The following is a 17,837-nucleotide window of genomic DNA, read 5'->3' as shown; positions in this document are numbered from 1 at the left end:
ACTACCAAGAAGTGTTATCACAAGTTCGATATTACTTATATTGATCAACCTGCTAATAGACAAATGCAAGCTATGGTTGCAGCCAACAATCAATCTGCTGATAATGATTGGCATCTAGATATGGGAGCAACACATCATCTCACCAATGAGATGACCAACCTGACCCTACGCAATGATGATTATGATGGCATAGAACAAATTCAAGTTGGCAACGGTGCAAGTCTGAGAATTACTATTACTGGTTCCTCTACTCTCTCAACTATTTCTAAATGTTTTCTACTATAACAGATTCTTCTTGTTCCTGAAATTCAAAAGAACTTACTATTTGTCAATCAATTTTGTAAAGACAATAATGTATACTTTTAGTTTCACGAGTATATTTTTCTTATAAAGGATTACCTGGGGAACGTCCTTCACTAAGGTCCGCTTAAAAATGGTATCTACTCCTTCTTTGCTTGCTTGAATCCTAAACCACACCATGCCTTCTCTGCTGTCCATCTACCACTCAGTCTATGGCACAAAAATCTGTTCAGAAGCATTGTAGGAAGTCTTCATTATCTCTCTTTCACTCATCCGGATATAGCATTTGCAGTTCATCATGTCAGCAAATTTATGCATGACCCAAAAGATCCTCATTGGAAAGCTGTAAAGCGCATTTTGCTCTACTTAAAAAACACAATTTCCTTTGGACTATTCTTGCCAAATTCATCATCATTAAATTTTCAGGCATTTGCAAATAGTGATTGGGCAGGAGATCCTGATGATCGTTGGTCAGTTGGTGCCTATTGTATTTATCTCAGATCAAGTCTAATCTCATGGAGTTGTAAGCAGCAAGCCACAACCACTCGAAACATCACAGAGGCTAAGTACAAAGCCCTTGCTAATGTTGCAACCGAATTACAATGGTTACAAAAACTTTCGGCTGAACTTGGTATTCAAACTACACATCAACCCATTATTTGGTGTGACAATATTGGTGCAACATATCTTTCTGAAAATTCTATTTTTCATGCTCGGACGAAGCACATTGAGATAGACATCCACTTTGTGCGTGATCTTGTCAAAATTGGAAAGCTACAAGTCAAGTTTCTGTCCACTAAAGATCATATTGCTAACTTACTTACCAAACCTCTAACTACTAACCGGTTTACACATATTCGGTTCAATCTTAATGTCTGCGAACTTCCCTTGAGATTGCGGGGGCGTGTCGAGGATCAAGTCAACCACAAAATCAACATGCAGAATATTGAGGCAAATAATCAGGAGAAGTAATCAATCCTAGAGCCTAAAGTTTAGCTATTTTGAAATTTGAATTTGTAACTCATAGGCACAATTGACGACATCTGTTATGCATCAATTTGCCTTTAAATAGTCTGTACATGAAATATATTCAAATCAATGAAAATACAATTTCAAACACTTTCCTTATTCTAAATTCTACAATCCCCATCATATTCAAGATATGATCCTGCAAATTCAAACTATCCATATCTAGATCCAACCTCACTTGGTATAGATCTTGAACAGTCCAAACTATTCCCCCTATTGCTGATTTTTGCAAATATAGGGAATTCATATAAGTTTTCCTTGCAAAGATGGTGTGGCAATCAATTAGAAGTAAGGCACACATACAACATCATCAAAGCTTGCTAAATGCTGAACAAACATAGCAGTCCACTTGTGGACTATATCCCAAACTATGCAGATAACTTCTTTTTTGTTTCAAAAATGCTCCTTTTATTGGTAGCTAGTGTCAAACAAAGGAAGGCCTGACTCCAACGAGTTGGAATCCACAACTCTAAATAGAGTCGGAGTCTTTTGTAGACTCAAGCTTTGAGTGACCACTAACTCCAACTTTTCTCTGCATGTTTGGTGTTGGAGTTATTTTATTTGGAATTGAATGATCTATCCATTAATAGTACGTTGATTGGTATGGACTCTTCGAGTGAGGGGTTGTGATAGGATTCTCCCTCCTAGATTGGATGAAGAGAGATGGGGTGTAACCGCAATATGTTCTATTTATGGGGAAAAAAGGAACATTTTGTTTTTTTGTTGGAAGAAAGCACACCAAGGGCGACAATGAATTTAGAGCCACCTTCTTTTAGCCCCGGTTTGGATTCGCAGATGAGTTCATCTGGTAGTAAAACCATCTCCAATCCAAACGGTGTAGTGAAGTACATCTCATCTATTTCGTATACGACAAAATGGCTCGTAAACGTTACTTTTTGCTTTCTAGAAGAGACTGCTTTCTCACGAGTGTAATGAAAACTCCTCGGCCCCTCACCCACTCACCGTTAATTTAAGCACAATTTATTTATAAAAAAAATTATTTTATATATATAAAAAATAAATATTTAACGATTTTGGAAATAATTAAATTTTTATTTGATATTTTACAGAATAATTTGATTAGAAACAAAATATTGTCATCTTATAATATTATTATGAAATATATTATAAAAAAATAAAAATTCGGTAGTTAATTTATAAATTATTATTACTTATTTATAAATATATTTATAAATAAAACAAAATCATTATAAATACTATGCAATAATTTGTGGACTCACATCAATCTCATCTCCAAAAAGTTAAAACTATATCATCCTACTTTCAATCCAAACACAAAATTTTCAAAAACCATCTCATCTTAACAATCTCGTTATTGTTCACAAATCATCTCAACATTTCATCTCTAAATCCAAACTGGGCTGAATCTTTTCCCAGAGTTCGGTTATTTTCATCAATCATTACATTATCAGGATTTTTTTTTAGACATAATGATTGCGTGGAATGTAGCCATTGAGAATCATCATTTTGTGGATTTCTTCCAAATTGTCTATGCATTTTTTTCTGAGTTGAAAAGAATTTTCACCTAAATTAGTACACTATCATTAACTAAAAGGGAGAATTGGTAACTCAAGGAAAAATCATCCTAATTTGACGGCTACAAGAGTGAATGCATACTTTCGAACCCATAACCACTACTCCACCCCTTGGGTTTTTAATGTCAATAACTGATGCTTTTAAATAGTGAACAGTGTTCTTAAGCCATTCGCAGGCACTTGAGGACATAACTACCATCGATTTATTCGGTTCACCATACCTAATTTCAGTGTCTTCCAAATTATGGATGCAAAATGATAACAGTAATGATCAGATGTATACCATTTTACATTCTTTATAAAGCTACCTTGCTTATTTTTACCCTTATTTAGCTTATTCCTAAAACACATGAACTACAGATTTTGAAAATAAACCTTCAAAATCATGATAACACAACCAAACCTTCTCCTTCCATGTTTTGCCTTCTGTAAAGCTCATTGGTTAATGATGAGGTACACTTTAGATGGAGCAAAAAATATGCTCATCAGAACTTCAGTGAATGCCAATTAACTGTTCTATACAAAGCTTATATACAACAGAGAACTCTAGCATTCTGCACTGTACAGAACCTTCAGTATGCTTTTACATCCCAACAAATGACACTCCGCACAAAACCCTTTTGGAGAAACCTCAGTCAAATATCTCCTGTGCTTCAATTATACTGTGCTGACTGAAAAAGAAAACGGCACGTTAGGGTGATTGAAGCAGCGCATGAAATGAAACCATGTGTGGAGCAGAGAAATCTAATATAGGGAAAAAAATAAAAACAAAGCAGAAGTAAAATCAGTTTGAGCACGATAAGATTATGGTCTTACTGATCATCCTTTGTGACCCGATAATATTTTTCTGCATGCTGCCGTTGACCAATTAGTTGAGCAAAACGCTCATCATGAGTAATCACTATCAGCTGAAAATTTTCCTGGCCCTTTCTGTCCTCCATAATTCTGCAGAAAAAGCACAGAACATGGGGTAATAAGCAGGCCTTCATTATGTAATGGAGTCTCCAGTGACGATATAGTATGTTCATACCTCAGAAGGGCAGCAGCAAGACTCTCTGCATTTGGGCCATCCAAGTTTGTGGTAGGTTCATCAAGTGCTAGTATACCACAGTTGAGGCAGAAAGTCTCAGCTAAAGCCAATCGTATTATCAAGGAAGCAAGGACCTGAACTAAACAATTAGTTTTCAATTCCTTGTAAAGGAAAGAGGTAGTAGATAACGTTAGCCTTCAGTCATACCCACCTTCTGTCCAGCACTACACCTACCCCTCATTTCTAACTCTGCATCACCAGTCTGCATGAGAACCTATATAAAAAATGCAATGGATAAATAGAAATAATTGACAAAATAAAGGAGTTATAAACATATATATATATATATACACACACACACACACACACAACACACACACAAGACAGGAACACCTCAAAAAGAATTTCCATACCCTGTAGCTGTAGGACCGAGTCCCAGCACCTTCAGAATCTGAATGGATACTAATGTAATCTATATCTTGTCCTCTGTATGTTTGCTGCCACAATTCTCGAATAATTTTATTTATTTCCTCCATTTTCATTGTGTGGAAGCGCATAAGAGCTCTGAAAGGAATGGATGAAAGAAAAATAAGAAATGTATCTATTAAAAACATTGACATTGTGATAGAAAATAAATATAATAGAAAAGAAGATGGAGAAGAGAGGAGAGAGAAAAACTTTGAGGGCTACATCTTTGCTATTCTCAATTGTGATTGAATACAAAGCATTGATCCCTATTTATAGGAAAATTACATTTTTTTGATGAATAATAAGAAAATTACATGGAGATGAGATGAGATAAATATATTCGAAAAGCAAATCTCTTGATTTGATAATAACAAAAATCAAATTGGTTGATTTGATAATTATGAAACCAAATCAAAATAATTATTGATTTGATATTATATTCAATATCCCCCCTCAAACTCAAGGTCTAGAACTTTGAAACATTGATGAAATTGAATGTAGTCTTCATATCTAGGGGTGAAAGTTGGTAGGTCCGGACCGGAGAAATAGACCGGACCGACCCGGGACCAAGACCGGTCGGTCTCGGTCCCTGAATTAAAATATATATTATTTATATAATAATTGTATAATTAATTATGTAATTTTCATCTAACCTATCACCATTAAAAATATAAAATTTTAAATATGTTATTAATAAATTAATATTCTATCAATTGACTAATTATATAGTAATTATATAAGTTAAGAATGTAATTTTCATCTAATTTATTATCATTGACCATATAACATAATTTTTTATTGAGTTAGTTACATAATCCACATTAATAATTTACTTAATTTTAATTTAGTATTTTAGATAAATTTTTTATTAATTTATTTAAAAAAAAAAGAAAAAGAAAAATATAATAATAAATGGGCCAGACCGATGGCTACCAATCCACTCCGGTCCATAGGGATGTTCAGTCCGGGGAAAATGATGGACTGAAAATTTCGGTCCATCACCCCCCGGACCGGAACGGACCAATTTACACCCATATTCATATCTATTGATTGATCACCAATGAGATGATGAGAATGAGATTGGTGATAAAGTGACTGGCAGTTGGAATATCAAATCTGGAGCTGTGGCCAACAATGGGTTGATAATGGGCCAACAAAGGGCTAATAATAGGCCACCAACCCTTTCCACAAAGCCATCACTTGATGGTGGTCATCGTATCAATTTGAAGGTAACCCCTCCTTCATTCTAGCCGGCAAATTGAAAGCTTTGAAAAATGACCTTAAGCTTTGGAATTCTCTATCCTTTGGAGACATAAGGGAAGAAAACCTTGGTGGAGGGGCTTCAACAGTTTGATAGTGTACTTGAGGATAGAGCCCTCTCTCCTAAAGAAGTAGTGTGGAAGACAGAGTTGGCCTCAGAGTTGGAAATAGTATTATCTCTTGAGGAGATTTCATGGCGTCAAAAGTCAAGAGCATTGTGGTTGAAAGAGGGAGACCGAAGCACAAAGTTTTTCCATAGTGGCTAACTTTCATAGAAGAAATAATACCATTGAGATAATGAACATCAATGGTATTGAGTTATTGAGTGCAGGGAGGCCCTAGTGATCCGGGATCATGTGGTCGATTTCTTTGACCAACTGATGACAGAACAAAAGGGGTGGAGGCCAAAGCTTGATGATCTTGGTTTTGACTCTATTGAGCCACATACTGCGTCATGGTTGGAGCGCCCATTTGAGGAAGTGGAGGTATACAATGTGGTAAGACGCATGGCTAAAGACAAAGCACCAGGTCCAGATGGCTTCACCTTGGATTTTTTTCCAGATATGCTAGGAAGTAGTAAAATTGGACATCATGAATGTGTTCCAGGAATTGTTTTTGGCTAGGAAGCTTGAGAAAAGCTTAAATGCTACCTTTATTGCACTGATTCCAAAGAAACTTGGAGCATCGGAGGTTAAGGATTTAGGCCCATTAGCCTCATTAATGGGGTATACAAAATTATCTCCAAAATGCTCGTGAATAGGTTAGGGGAGGTGTTGGGGAAGATAATAACGAAGCCGCAAAATGCGTTTGTTCGAGGTTGCCAAATCCTTGATTCAGTCCTTATAGCGAATGAAGGCCTAGATAGCAGATTAAAGTCTGGCTCCCCGGGGATTATTTGCAAATTAGACATGGAGAAGGCATACGATCATGTAAATTGGAATTTCCTTCTTTATTGGCTTGAAAGATGTGGTTTCGGGAAGAGATAACGAACGTGGATAAATTGGTGCATCGCAACGGCAAAGTTCTCTGTCTTGATTAATGGCAGTCCCTTCAGTTTTTTCAGTAATTCCCGTGGCTTAAGGCAAAAAGACCCGCTCTCCCCACTTTTATTCGTGATTATCATGGAGGCTGTCAGTAGGATGATTTCGGCAGTGGTTACAAATGGGTTTGTGGCTGGTTTCTCGGTTGGTGAGCCCAATCAGGGCATTATTACTTTGTCTCATTTACTTTTTGCTAATGATATGCTGTTATTCTGTAAGGTAGATCAAAACTAGTTGAAGCCAGTGAAGGCTTTTTTACTATGCTTCGAAGCAGAATCAGGCCTGAAAGTGAACTTTGATAAGTCAGAGTTAGTGCCAGTGGGGAACGTCAACAATACTCGGCAACTAGCTAGCACTTGCGTGTAAGGTAGCCTCTCTTCCCATGACTTATCTGGAATTGCCTTTGGGAGCCGCTTCACGGGCTTCTTCCATTTGGGATACAATCATTGAAAAGATAGGAAGGCAATTGACAGGGTGGTTGATTAACTCTCATTAAGAGTACCCTTTCTAACTTACCTACGTATTTCTTGTCTTTGTCCCTATTCCAGCTAGTGTGGTGGCTCGGATTGAAAAACCATACCGTGATTTCTTATGGAGCAGGTTGGGGGATGAATTCAAATTCCACCTAATCAGTTGGGACAAGGTGTGCAGGCCGATCTCGTCAGGTGGGTTGGGTATAAAAAATTTGATAACATTCAATCGAGCCTTACTCGGGAGGTGGTTTTGGAGGTATAACATGGAACTAGAAGCCTTATGGAAATTGGTGGTTGATTGTAAATATGGAAGCTTGTGGGGTGGTTGGTGTACCGGAGAGGTAGGTGGAGCTAACGGAGTGGGGGTTTGGAAGCTCATCAGACATGGGTGGGAGGAGTTCAATTGCCATTCTCAGTATTGGGCTAGGGTTCCCGGATAAAGTTTTGGAGGGACAAATGGTGCGGGGACGAGGCCTTAAAGGATTCCTTTCCAACTATATTCCGAGTGGCACGTGATCAAGAAGCCTCAGTAGCGAACCTCATGCTTCGATCAGGGGACCAAGTTCAATGGATGTCACGTTTAGTAGAGTGATGCAAGATTGGGAAGTAGACAACTTTGAGGCTTTCTTCAGCCTATTATATTCTGTGGTGCCGAATGGACAACAAGCTGATAGGCTATGGTGGAAACCGGCGGGTAAGGGTGCCTTCTCGATTCGATCCTTCTACAAGTCCCTTACACCTATACCAAACAACCAGTTCCCATGGAGAAAAATTTGGAGGAATGAGGCGCCTCCTAAAACGATCTTCTTTACATGGACAACAGCCCTGGGGAAGATTTTGACAACTGATATTGAGGAAGCGCAAGGTCGTCATCCTAGACTGGTGTTGTATGTGTAAGCAATCTGGCAAGACAGTAGAACATCTCTTGTTACATTGTGAGACAGCTAGAGCCTTGTGGACTGAAGTGTTTAGTCGGGTGGAGTTATCGTATGTAATGCTCGCAACAGTGGTTGAGCTACTGGCTAGCTGGACTCTCTCGAGAGGAGTCCCACAAATTAAGGAGGTGTGGAAGATGATCCCAACCTGCATCATGTGGTACATTTGGCAAGAACGTAATGATCGGACTTTCGATAACAAGGAGCGTTCACCCGATGAACTTCAAGCATTATTTTTCTGTACTTTATTTCTATGGGCCATAGCTTTAGATTTATTGGTCTGAATTTTTATGATTTTCTTGTTTCCTCTACTTCATTCTAGAAAGGCCTTATCTCTTGTATTCATCTTGTGTACTTGGGCTATGCCTATCTTTATTAATATATCATTTACTTATAAAAAAAAACAATAGATCACCGACAATGGGCTACATATAGCCTTTGTCAACTATAGGATCAAAATCAAAAGGCCAAAAATGGGTCTAGGGCTTCAAACAAAGCTCACAACAGACTAAAACCCAATAAAAATGGCTCACATCTAATAAAGATATCCTAAATGCATGGATTTGAGACGAAACATGGTTGAATGGCGATGAGAATTTTGCAAGGGGTAAAAGTAGTAGAAGAACTTTAAAAGAAATAGTCCACAGGATCGAGCCTGGCATTAGCAAAGGGCTCTAATACCATGAGAAATCATCACTTATTCCAAAAACTTGAACTTAAGCGGAAGTGTGGTGGGCCCATAGCCCACAAGTCCCACAATTGTAATCTGTCTTTGATATCATGATAGAAAATAAAATAAAATAGAAAAGATGGAGAAGAGAGAAGGAGAGAAACTTTGAGAGCTACATCTTTGCTATTCTCAATTGTAATTGAATACAAAGCATTGACCCCTATTTAAAGGAAAAAATTTCATGGTGATGAGATAAGGTAAATATCTTTTTTGATAAGATAAGGCAAATATCTTTGAAAATCAAATCTCTTGATTTGATAATTATGAAAATCAAATGAGTTGATAATTCTTGATATGATATTATCTCCAACACACTTTCCATAACAGAACTTGGACAAGTTAGCATCAGTCATTAGAACTGTAAAACAATGCCTTCTCTAATTTTCAACATCAGATAAGAGCTTATACATAAATATAGCAGCTGAACATTGCCAAAAGGAGATCCATATCAGAAATATGGCAATCAAGAAGCACGTTCTAAAGGTCAGCGTGGTTGCAATAGGATGCTGGGCACTGGATAAGCAGACAACTAGAAGTAACTGGGTCATCCCATTGGACCCACCATTAATGGTTCAGTTACAAGGACAATGAATGGTTATCATGTATAGATATTGGGACTCGTTGATAGTGTACTTTTGAAGCATCAGAAATTGTCCAATGAAAAAAATAGAGGAAAAGAAGAGCTTCACTGCAGTAATGAAGTTGAGATGTATGACCCAAAATTTAAGATAGAAAAAACAGGTATATGTTTGTAAGAAAATCTAGAGTAGCATCAATAACGGACAAGATTAGTGAAAAATAAAAACCAAAACAAGTGACTGATCTTTTCTTTTTCAATTCAGTGGGCCTTGAACACAATTCCAACCTAAGAAAACTGGTCATGACAAAGTGACACGGGATGTCCTATGATTCTGTTGGATTACAAGTTGTCTGGAAACATTTTTTTTTATCAGTAAAAACTCGTGTGAACTAAGACTTGTCCGAAAGAATGAGAACCTAACACCTTAAACTAATGGATTACAAATTCTTGTCTGTCACACAAACAACGTGAATCTAACACCTTGGTGGTGAACCATCAGAACAATTTTAAACAATTAGAAAGTGAGCCAAAAATGTATATATCACACGCTGCTAGATTCGAAGGATGATACACCTTGGATGGTGCAGATAAGTAAAAACAATATGTGCAATCAATTCAAAATAGGCAGAATTTTCTAGGGTAAAGTCTTGAACCCATGACCCCACCCTGCATCCTCTAGTCACAGGAGATCCCATTTAAGTTAGAGCTCATTGGATAAAATTAGAAGTGAAATGATGTTCAAAAACAACATAATAAATTGGTTTGAGTTTTGCCATCACCTACCTTAACCCAAAAAATTGAGGAAGAATTAAAACCTCAACTAAATTTTTTGATCGGTAAAAAAAACCCTCAACTAAATATAACAGGTGATGTAAAAACAAGAATACTATGCTTACTTGTCAAGGGCATTGTAGTATCTGTCCAAGTCCTTGTTTGCCATCTCAGTTGTCTGTCACAAAAAATTCTCCAGATATTAATAATATACAGGTCTTATTAACAAATAAGGAAAACACTAAAGCAATTAGAACAAAAATATCAAACCTTAAGCTGGATTAGCTGATCAAAGTACCGTTTGTCAATGTCCTTGTACTGTGCCTGTTTAAGATCAATTTTGTTTTTCGAAATATTGCTTTGGTAAACAGACATTGTTCCATGACACCTGTTCAACTGTTAGGAAAATTACCAAGGTCTTAATTCTTTTCATGTAAGTAAAGGTTGTTGCTTCAAGATAAAACTTTTATAAGAGAGAGAAGCAATCTTAAAAGCATAAACAAATTGTACAAGATGGGAATTTTATATGCACATATGCACTGCCTCTACCAAGAAATCCAACACCAACCACATTCAAGTCACTTTTCAACTAAGATTCATTGCATTCTAGAATGTGTGCACTTTGCAACCATAACAATAAAGTTACCTTCTACTTTTTCTCCTTTGTCCGCTCCTCTCTCCCTTTGTCTGTGCAATACCCCAGATAATGTGATTATGTATATGAAGGTGGTGAATGAAGATCCCACATTACTTGAGAGGGAGAAGTTTGAAAGTGCACATTGAAATCTATTAGTAGTTTAGAATACCCATTGCAAAAAGGGGTGGTAGTTCAAGGATGCAAAATGTTATTTCTCTTTATTCTCATATGCCAAAGCCCATTACTAATAACTAATTCATTAAGTAAAATATTGGGCAGAACCCTAGTACATGCAAAGTTCACAAGAGAAGCTCAGGAAAAAAAGTATACAAGAGAAACATCCAATAATAGATCTCACGTGTAATATTCAAAAGGTCCAAAAACTCCCACAAGAACATAAACTCCATTTCAGCGCTGGTAACTTACAGCCCTCAAAATTTGCCATGTTTTTCCTCTCAAAATACACCGCATGATACTGTGAGAACACCAACTAGCAAACTACCCATTACTAAACTAAACTCATCTAATACTAAAAGAGTACCACGGTCAACGACTGTGGCTTAAGTATAGTAATTACAGAATTAACAAATACACTTGGTTCAATAAAGGCTCATTAACTTAATAAGGCCTTTAAGTTGTAACAACAGCTTATGTCAGCAACTACATAAATTATTAAATAAAATTAACCTTGCCTTGGCGGAAAAAAGCTGAATCTAAAGTAAATTAAGATACTAATGACTTAACAAAATACCATAGGCCCTTGTTCCTAGGCTAAAATCTTATATGTTATAGGGCGCATGCCTTATGCTTTTTTTTTTTGTTGGGGGGGTAACACTACTTAGCCTTAGGCTTAGGCTTCCAAAGAGGGTATTTCTTTTCTATCCACTTATAACCATACAGCATCAGCGATTCTCAGCCAAAGGACACTTCTGGAAGTAGCAGCCCCAGCAGTGAAAGCTATCCCCAGAGGAGGAAGGACATGGACCTCCCCTAACTACTACCAGTCGCACTTCCTCCTCCTGGCCCTCCCTTCTTACTGCCCAAAAAAATGCATATGAAAAAGACATCTTTGAAAACTTTCTGTGTATACTCAGCCTCCAGCACAACTAATTGTCCCCAGCACCTTGCAGCTTAGCTCATTATTTATTCCGTTCCAAACTTTTATTTTTTTATAAGTAAAAATTTATTAATATCAATAGGCGTAACCAAGTACACTGGGTGTATACAAGAGAGAGAACACCTAGCCCATAGTAGAGTACCCCTAATAACCAGTAAGTCCATCCCCACAGCAAAGCAAATCGTTTCCACAAAGCTAAGACACCAACTGAAATTCCCTTAGAAGCTACATTCTACATACTACTCCCGAAACTAATACTACACCCCTTCCTACAAGGACAGAGGAAGGTTTCATAATCCTGCCCTCCCTCTAGTCCTTCCTCGACTTGAACTACCTCCCTTAGTGTGGTAGTTGATTGCCAAAGTAAGACGCTTTAACACCCTGCTCTTCTTAAATCTTGATTTCGTTTCAAGTGACCCGCCTCAACAGCAGTGAGTAGTGCTGTGAATTGGTCGTCAAATCCTCCACATGTAATCCCCACACACTGCTGTATTTTATTAACCTTTTGCAAAACCCCATCCGATGATGAACCAGGTAACGGAAGAGATATCAAGAAGACAACATCTTCCCCAGACTTAGCTCCCAACTGTACACCAGGCTCTAAACATTCCTCATCGCAAGGCACCAACAACAAGCCCAAAATTTCCTCCACACCATCCCCTGCATTCAAATGCCATACCTCCTCAACAGCACCCTTGTTACTGTCACAGGATGCCTGAAAAGATACCGACAAATTGGTTCTCTCTGTCATGAGTGGTGAGGCCATGGTCACCATTGGAGGTTCTGGGTTGGCGGCAAACCCACAAATTTCCTTCACCTCCGACGAGGGTGTCGTCGTTTCGTCGGTGAGAACTGGAGATGCATTACCCCCCTACGATCCAATATGTGCCACTTTGGCAGACCCTAGACCTCCCTCAAGCCTCGGCATGACACTCAAGCTCCGGTGAGGGTACCATCGTTTCTTCGGGGAGAACGCTGACCCATGGAGGAGGGCATTCCATTTTGGTTGTCGCTACACCGATACCCGACGTAGAACCCACTTTGAATGACCCTATTTTCCTTTTGACCCTCAACACTCTTCTAGATCTGGTTATAGAGACTAGGCCGAACCCGACTTTTTGCTTTCCTTTATCTGAATTTAACGGATTCTTGGACTCCCTCTTATTGGGCCTTACAGCCTTATTACCTCTAGCTGAAAGCAAGTCTGTTTTCATAGATAAAAAAAGCAACCGCTGCCTCCAAATCGACAAGTTGGATTTTCATCTCCATTTCAAACTTTTATTGAATTTGATTGGTATAAAGAGGCATTTAAGGAGAAAAGAGGGAAAAAAGCAACACATATAAGGAGAAAAGACGATGGCAAAGCGTAGCCATACAAATAAGTCTTTGACTGCTTTCCAGAAAGGGAAAAAAATATAGCATGTCTGCATGTTTGAAATGGGCATCAACTATTTAAATGGGAAGGTAAACATAGAACAATGGAATCTGTAGGATTTATAAATACCTCTGAAAGAAGTCTCTCTCTTTCCTGAGAGAGCTTTCTAAGCTCAGCTTCAATGGTTGAAACTCCACCAATTTTTAGTATTCTTTCTTCCAGTGATTCAATTTCATGAGTAAGCTCATCTACCTCAGCCTTTGTTTTCCTGTAATTCAAGTTGTCCTCAATATTTCGTCTTAGTTGATCCTGATTCCTCATCAAGTCTTTACTTTTGTTTAGTTCAGCTAAAATCTCCTGCTTCCTAACGTCACAACTTTGAAGCTGAGATTCTGATAGAGATTGCTTTTCTTGCACCTCTGTCAATCTATCTTCTTTCTTTAGATCATAATACCTGGTAGAACAATATGGTCAAGATCAATGGCATTAGAGGCCTTACAAATCAAATCTCAGGCTCAACTTACTCTTTAATTCTTGAAGCAATTTTAAGTAAACTCTCCACTTCCTGCTGGTAATTTCTCTTTTGTTCTGCCTGCTCCTCGTATTCACGATTAAGCTTAGCTTTCAATTCATTGTGGTCACTCAGTAATTTATCTTTCTCCTTTGATAGAGGGCCAAGGGCCTCTGCCAAATGCTGAAATTAAGAAGACCAGTGCATTATGCACATCAACACCATAATAATAAGACTTTCTTTTCATGAAAACTCCACAAAGTCAACCAAATGTTAAAAACAAGGAGAGGAAATAAGCCTAGGTTAAAGAACTTGACATATGAGATAGGTAATGCCAACGCAGATGTTAGATGGACAAACAACCTTATCATCGAGATCAACTTGACTTTTTTCCTCAGTTAAACGTTCTAACTCTTCCTCTGCCTTTTTAACATCACGCAATGTATTAGCTGCGTTGACTTTCTCCTCCCTTACAGTGTGCCACCGTATTTGGATGTTGGATAAATCATTTTCCATGTACCTCTGCTCATCCCTTAACTTCTCCAGCTCATTGTGCAAACCATCCCTAAATAAACGATGTAAAGAACTTATGTCCACACCACATAATTGGCTGAAAACAAAACAAAAGGTGGATAAGTTGAAGTGATGTACTTTGTACTTTGCAACGTATTCAGCTCTGACTGAATTTCTTCCATGGTTCTCACACCTTGTCCTCGAAAATCAAGCTTATACTCCAAATCATCAACTTGCTTTAGCCAAGTTTGAATTTCTTGGAAGAGCCTGTCAGCAGTGTCAATGGGTTGCACCAAGACCTCAATTGAGTCCTTATCAGCCTTTACTTGAGCCAAAACACCTAACACCTACACCACATGAACAGACCTTGTTATAGCCCATACACATAGCAGTTTCAAGACTGTTTTTTTAGATATAGCAAGTTAAACAATCTTCATACACAATTTAAAAAGAATAAATAAGACTCTCTTACTAGGCACTACTCAGACCCTCTTTGGCAAAGTTACAGATGTATGTGTGTGTGAGAGGGAGAGACACAGAGAGATTTTTTTTTTGTTTTAGTTCTCAGATAGTGTGTGAAAGAGTCTATTCCATCAGTTCCTGTTATGGTTGTACTCTGTATCTTTTTGGTGAAATTGACTTGAGTTCTAGAAAAATGACCATTACCTACTTAATGCTACAACACTGTCATTTTTTTATCAGCAAACACTGCCAATTTAACAGAGCCATATCACTATTACTCTCGTGCTGGTGGCAGAAATATTTTCACACCATTCTGCTCTATCAAGGGGTGTATCCTCTGTTTGATCACGGAAAATCACATCATTTTTCACTGCTTCGACCAACTTCCTTTAGTCTTTGTAGTGCCTCTAACTCAAATCAAGTCAATCCTAAATGTTTAGAATGAAAATGACATGATCATCATCATAACCTGAAGCAAAACGGATATTATAGCTTAAAAAAATAATAAGCAAACATCTGCTCTTAAGTGAAAGTACTATTGGTTGAGCTTTTTTATTTGTTTCGAAATCAAGTTGAATTAAAGTAAAAATCAAGGGGATGTTTGGAAATTATTTTCATCTCATCTCATCTCATTCCCTAACATAACTCAAACACAAACACTTTCAAACTAATCATTACAACTTTTCCAAACTTTCAAACAAAAAATAAAAAACAATTCCATTTTTTCAAATCCCAAAACAAAAATAATATTAAAAAATTATATTCTAACACTATTTTAACTTCATAATATTTTTTATTCAACTTTTTTCTATCTTTTTCCAAAATCCAAAAAATCATCTCATCTCATCTCATTACCCAAGCATCCCCTAAGAGGTTACTAATGATATAGTCAACTCAACCCATCACAGCATCATCTGAAATACTCTTGTATCAGCAGCATGAATACTTTTCAACATTCTGCTCTCCCAAGGGGCATATCTTCTGTTCAATCAAAGGCAAAAAAAGGTCACTTTCCACCCCTCAACCCGCACTCTCTTAGTCCTTCCTCCAGTCCTATTTGTCGTGTTGAACATGACACCATCATCGCAATCATTCTCAAAACACAAAGATTTCTCTCTCCTCTCAAAACAGTAAGCACCTGCTCCTAACATGGTAATTTCTTAGTGTTCCTAATAATTCCTAATAATATTAAATACTTCTGTCGAAACTATCTTAGCCAATATATTTCTTAAGCCATAAGTTAAGGACAGTCAGGACCTAAAGTCTTTCACTTTCATTTTTTTTCCAGGATTTTCTATTTCTTTTCCCCTAATCATGCAGAAGTACCAAAAATATTTCTCATGTTTTGCTGGCAATTCCTGTGATCCCCCCCCCCCCCCCCCCCCCCCCCAAAAAAAAAAGAATAAATAAACAAACCAATCTACAAATGAGGAAAGTAGGTGAAATCCCTTTAAAAAAAAATCGATAGGTAAAAATAACTTTATTAATGAGAATGAAATAGGTGTTGCCCAGGTACATGGGGAGTATACAAAAGAAAACACCTACTACATTCTATGAACCAGAAAGAGAAACAAGAAATTCATGAGCATTAAGTCATGCCTGTGAAGCAAGTTAACACACTGAACACACTGAACAATAAGTAAAAACAATATGCCAAGTCCTCATCAAGTTTCCTGTGGTATAGATAGATATTTTTGTACAATACAGGCTATCAAATTAGATATTGAGGCATTATGCATCGAGGAAAATACAGTTGTATAAATAGAAATACTTGTTTGGAGGTTGAACTATAGTGAACAGTGCACATGTCACATGCTTCGCACAAAAGTTGGTTAGACTATAAAGGCAATATCTACCAGAGTTGGTAATTACATCATCAAATGCCTGAGACTTTTGATCCAGCTCTTCAGTCAGCCCATGCAAATCTTTCTCAGCATTAGGAATAGTTTCCTCTCCAATTTTAACATATTCTTCATAAACCATACGAAGCTTGTCCAACTGCTGGAAAAAAGAGTCAGCATTTGAGGTCTCCACAGCCAACACCTTCATGTGCTCAGCAGAACTTGCTGCCTTCACTCTTTGCTGTAATTCCAATGAAATATTAGCCAATTCAGCAAGAACTTTAAGAAGCTCAAGGAGCTAAAGGGACCTGAGTTGATGGAGATCTGAGTGAAAGACCAAACATTTTTAAAAATTCAATAATGAAATAAACAAACCTTTTTAACAAATTCATCTTCCTCTTCCGCAGAGAAAGGGCGCTCACAGCAAGGGCAAACATGATGAGCGCGGGCAACCCTTTCAAAAGGATCAAACATTTGCCGCATACCATCTGCAATGTTGTATTTGCTGCAGGAGTTTCACAAATACAGTTTTAGCACCTTTATAACAACAAAAGTGATGTAGGATCATTTCGATATGCATCAATTAATATAATTATTGAAGTAAGCAGCAGGCACCTTTTCTGGACATCCTTTTTTTCCTTAGCCGACTCAAGTACTTTGAGATAAGCATCAATACTAAGATATTGCCGGTCTAAGGACTGAAGTTTTGATTCAATAAATCTCTTCCTTGCTGCACGAAAATCAAATTATGAAACTATGAAGCAAATGATTTTGACCTGACAAACTAGATTACAAAAAAAGGGGGAAGCCAGAAAAAATCTTCCTTGTTGCTGCACTTAATATGACAAATTAGGCCACACTTGATAATTCAGTATATTTTGAAATTCTTAGATGTTATATCTTGCGACTATGGGCCGCTATAACTATCCAAGAAGACACTAAGAAAGTCAGCCCCTAACCACCATCACCTAAACTGCCATTTACTTGCATGTATCCCAAAATACGCCATCTCTGACATATATCAGTATCAGAGCCCTCTGAAACAGGGATGAAGCTAGCATTCACATACATTCACATACATCAATACTAAGATATTGCCGGTCTAAGGACTGAAGTTTCGATTCAATAAATCTCTTCCTTGCTGCACGAAAATCAAATTATGAAACTATGAAGCAAATGATTTTGACCTGACAAACTATATTACAAAAA

The 17,837-nt window shown here is 37.5% G+C and overlaps 1 protein-coding gene and 1 long non-coding RNA gene across 2 annotated transcripts in view; one reads left to right on the top strand and one right to left on the bottom strand.

The window, feature by feature from the left end:
* On the top strand, positions 1-8,732 carry LOC121252784. The gene is made up of 3 exons (XR_005938279.1): positions 1-11; positions 1,285-1,290; positions 8,012-8,732. It is a non-coding gene; the product is annotated as an uncharacterized LOC121252784 (long non-coding RNA).
* The window catches only part of LOC121252772 (DNA repair protein RAD50), a 32,538-nt gene continuing 17,975 nt past the window's right edge, over positions 3,275-17,837 (bottom strand). Inside the window, exons 14-27 of the mRNA XM_041152576.1 lie at positions 17,244-17,358; positions 17,004-17,133; positions 16,660-16,869; positions 14,464-14,672; positions 14,176-14,377; positions 13,826-13,995; positions 13,431-13,755; positions 10,443-10,568; positions 10,298-10,350; positions 4,329-4,479; positions 4,127-4,189; positions 3,916-4,049; positions 3,702-3,830; positions 3,275-3,556 (exon numbers count right to left, since the gene is read on the bottom strand). Coding sequence (XP_041008510.1) covers positions 3,517-3,556; positions 3,702-3,830; positions 3,916-4,049; positions 4,127-4,189; positions 4,329-4,479; positions 10,298-10,350; positions 10,443-10,568; positions 13,431-13,755; positions 13,826-13,995; positions 14,176-14,377; positions 14,464-14,672; positions 16,660-16,869; positions 17,004-17,133; positions 17,244-17,358 — 2,057 coding nt within the window. The 3' untranslated portion in view covers positions 3,275-3,516. The remainder of the gene's footprint in view (positions 3,557-3,701; positions 3,831-3,915; positions 4,050-4,126; positions 4,190-4,328; positions 4,480-10,297; positions 10,351-10,442; positions 10,569-13,430; positions 13,756-13,825; positions 13,996-14,175; positions 14,378-14,463; positions 14,673-16,659; positions 16,870-17,003; positions 17,134-17,243; positions 17,359-17,837) is intronic.

The sequence above is a fragment of the Juglans microcarpa x Juglans regia genome, chromosome 1D, assembly GCF_004785595.1.
Source record: "Juglans microcarpa x Juglans regia isolate MS1-56 chromosome 1D, Jm3101_v1.0, whole genome shotgun sequence".
Lineage (NCBI taxonomy): Eukaryota > Viridiplantae > Streptophyta > Magnoliopsida > Fagales > Juglandaceae > Juglans > Juglans microcarpa x Juglans regia.
Note: the sequence above shows the minus strand (reverse complement) of the source record. Positions and strands in the feature narration are given on the sequence as shown.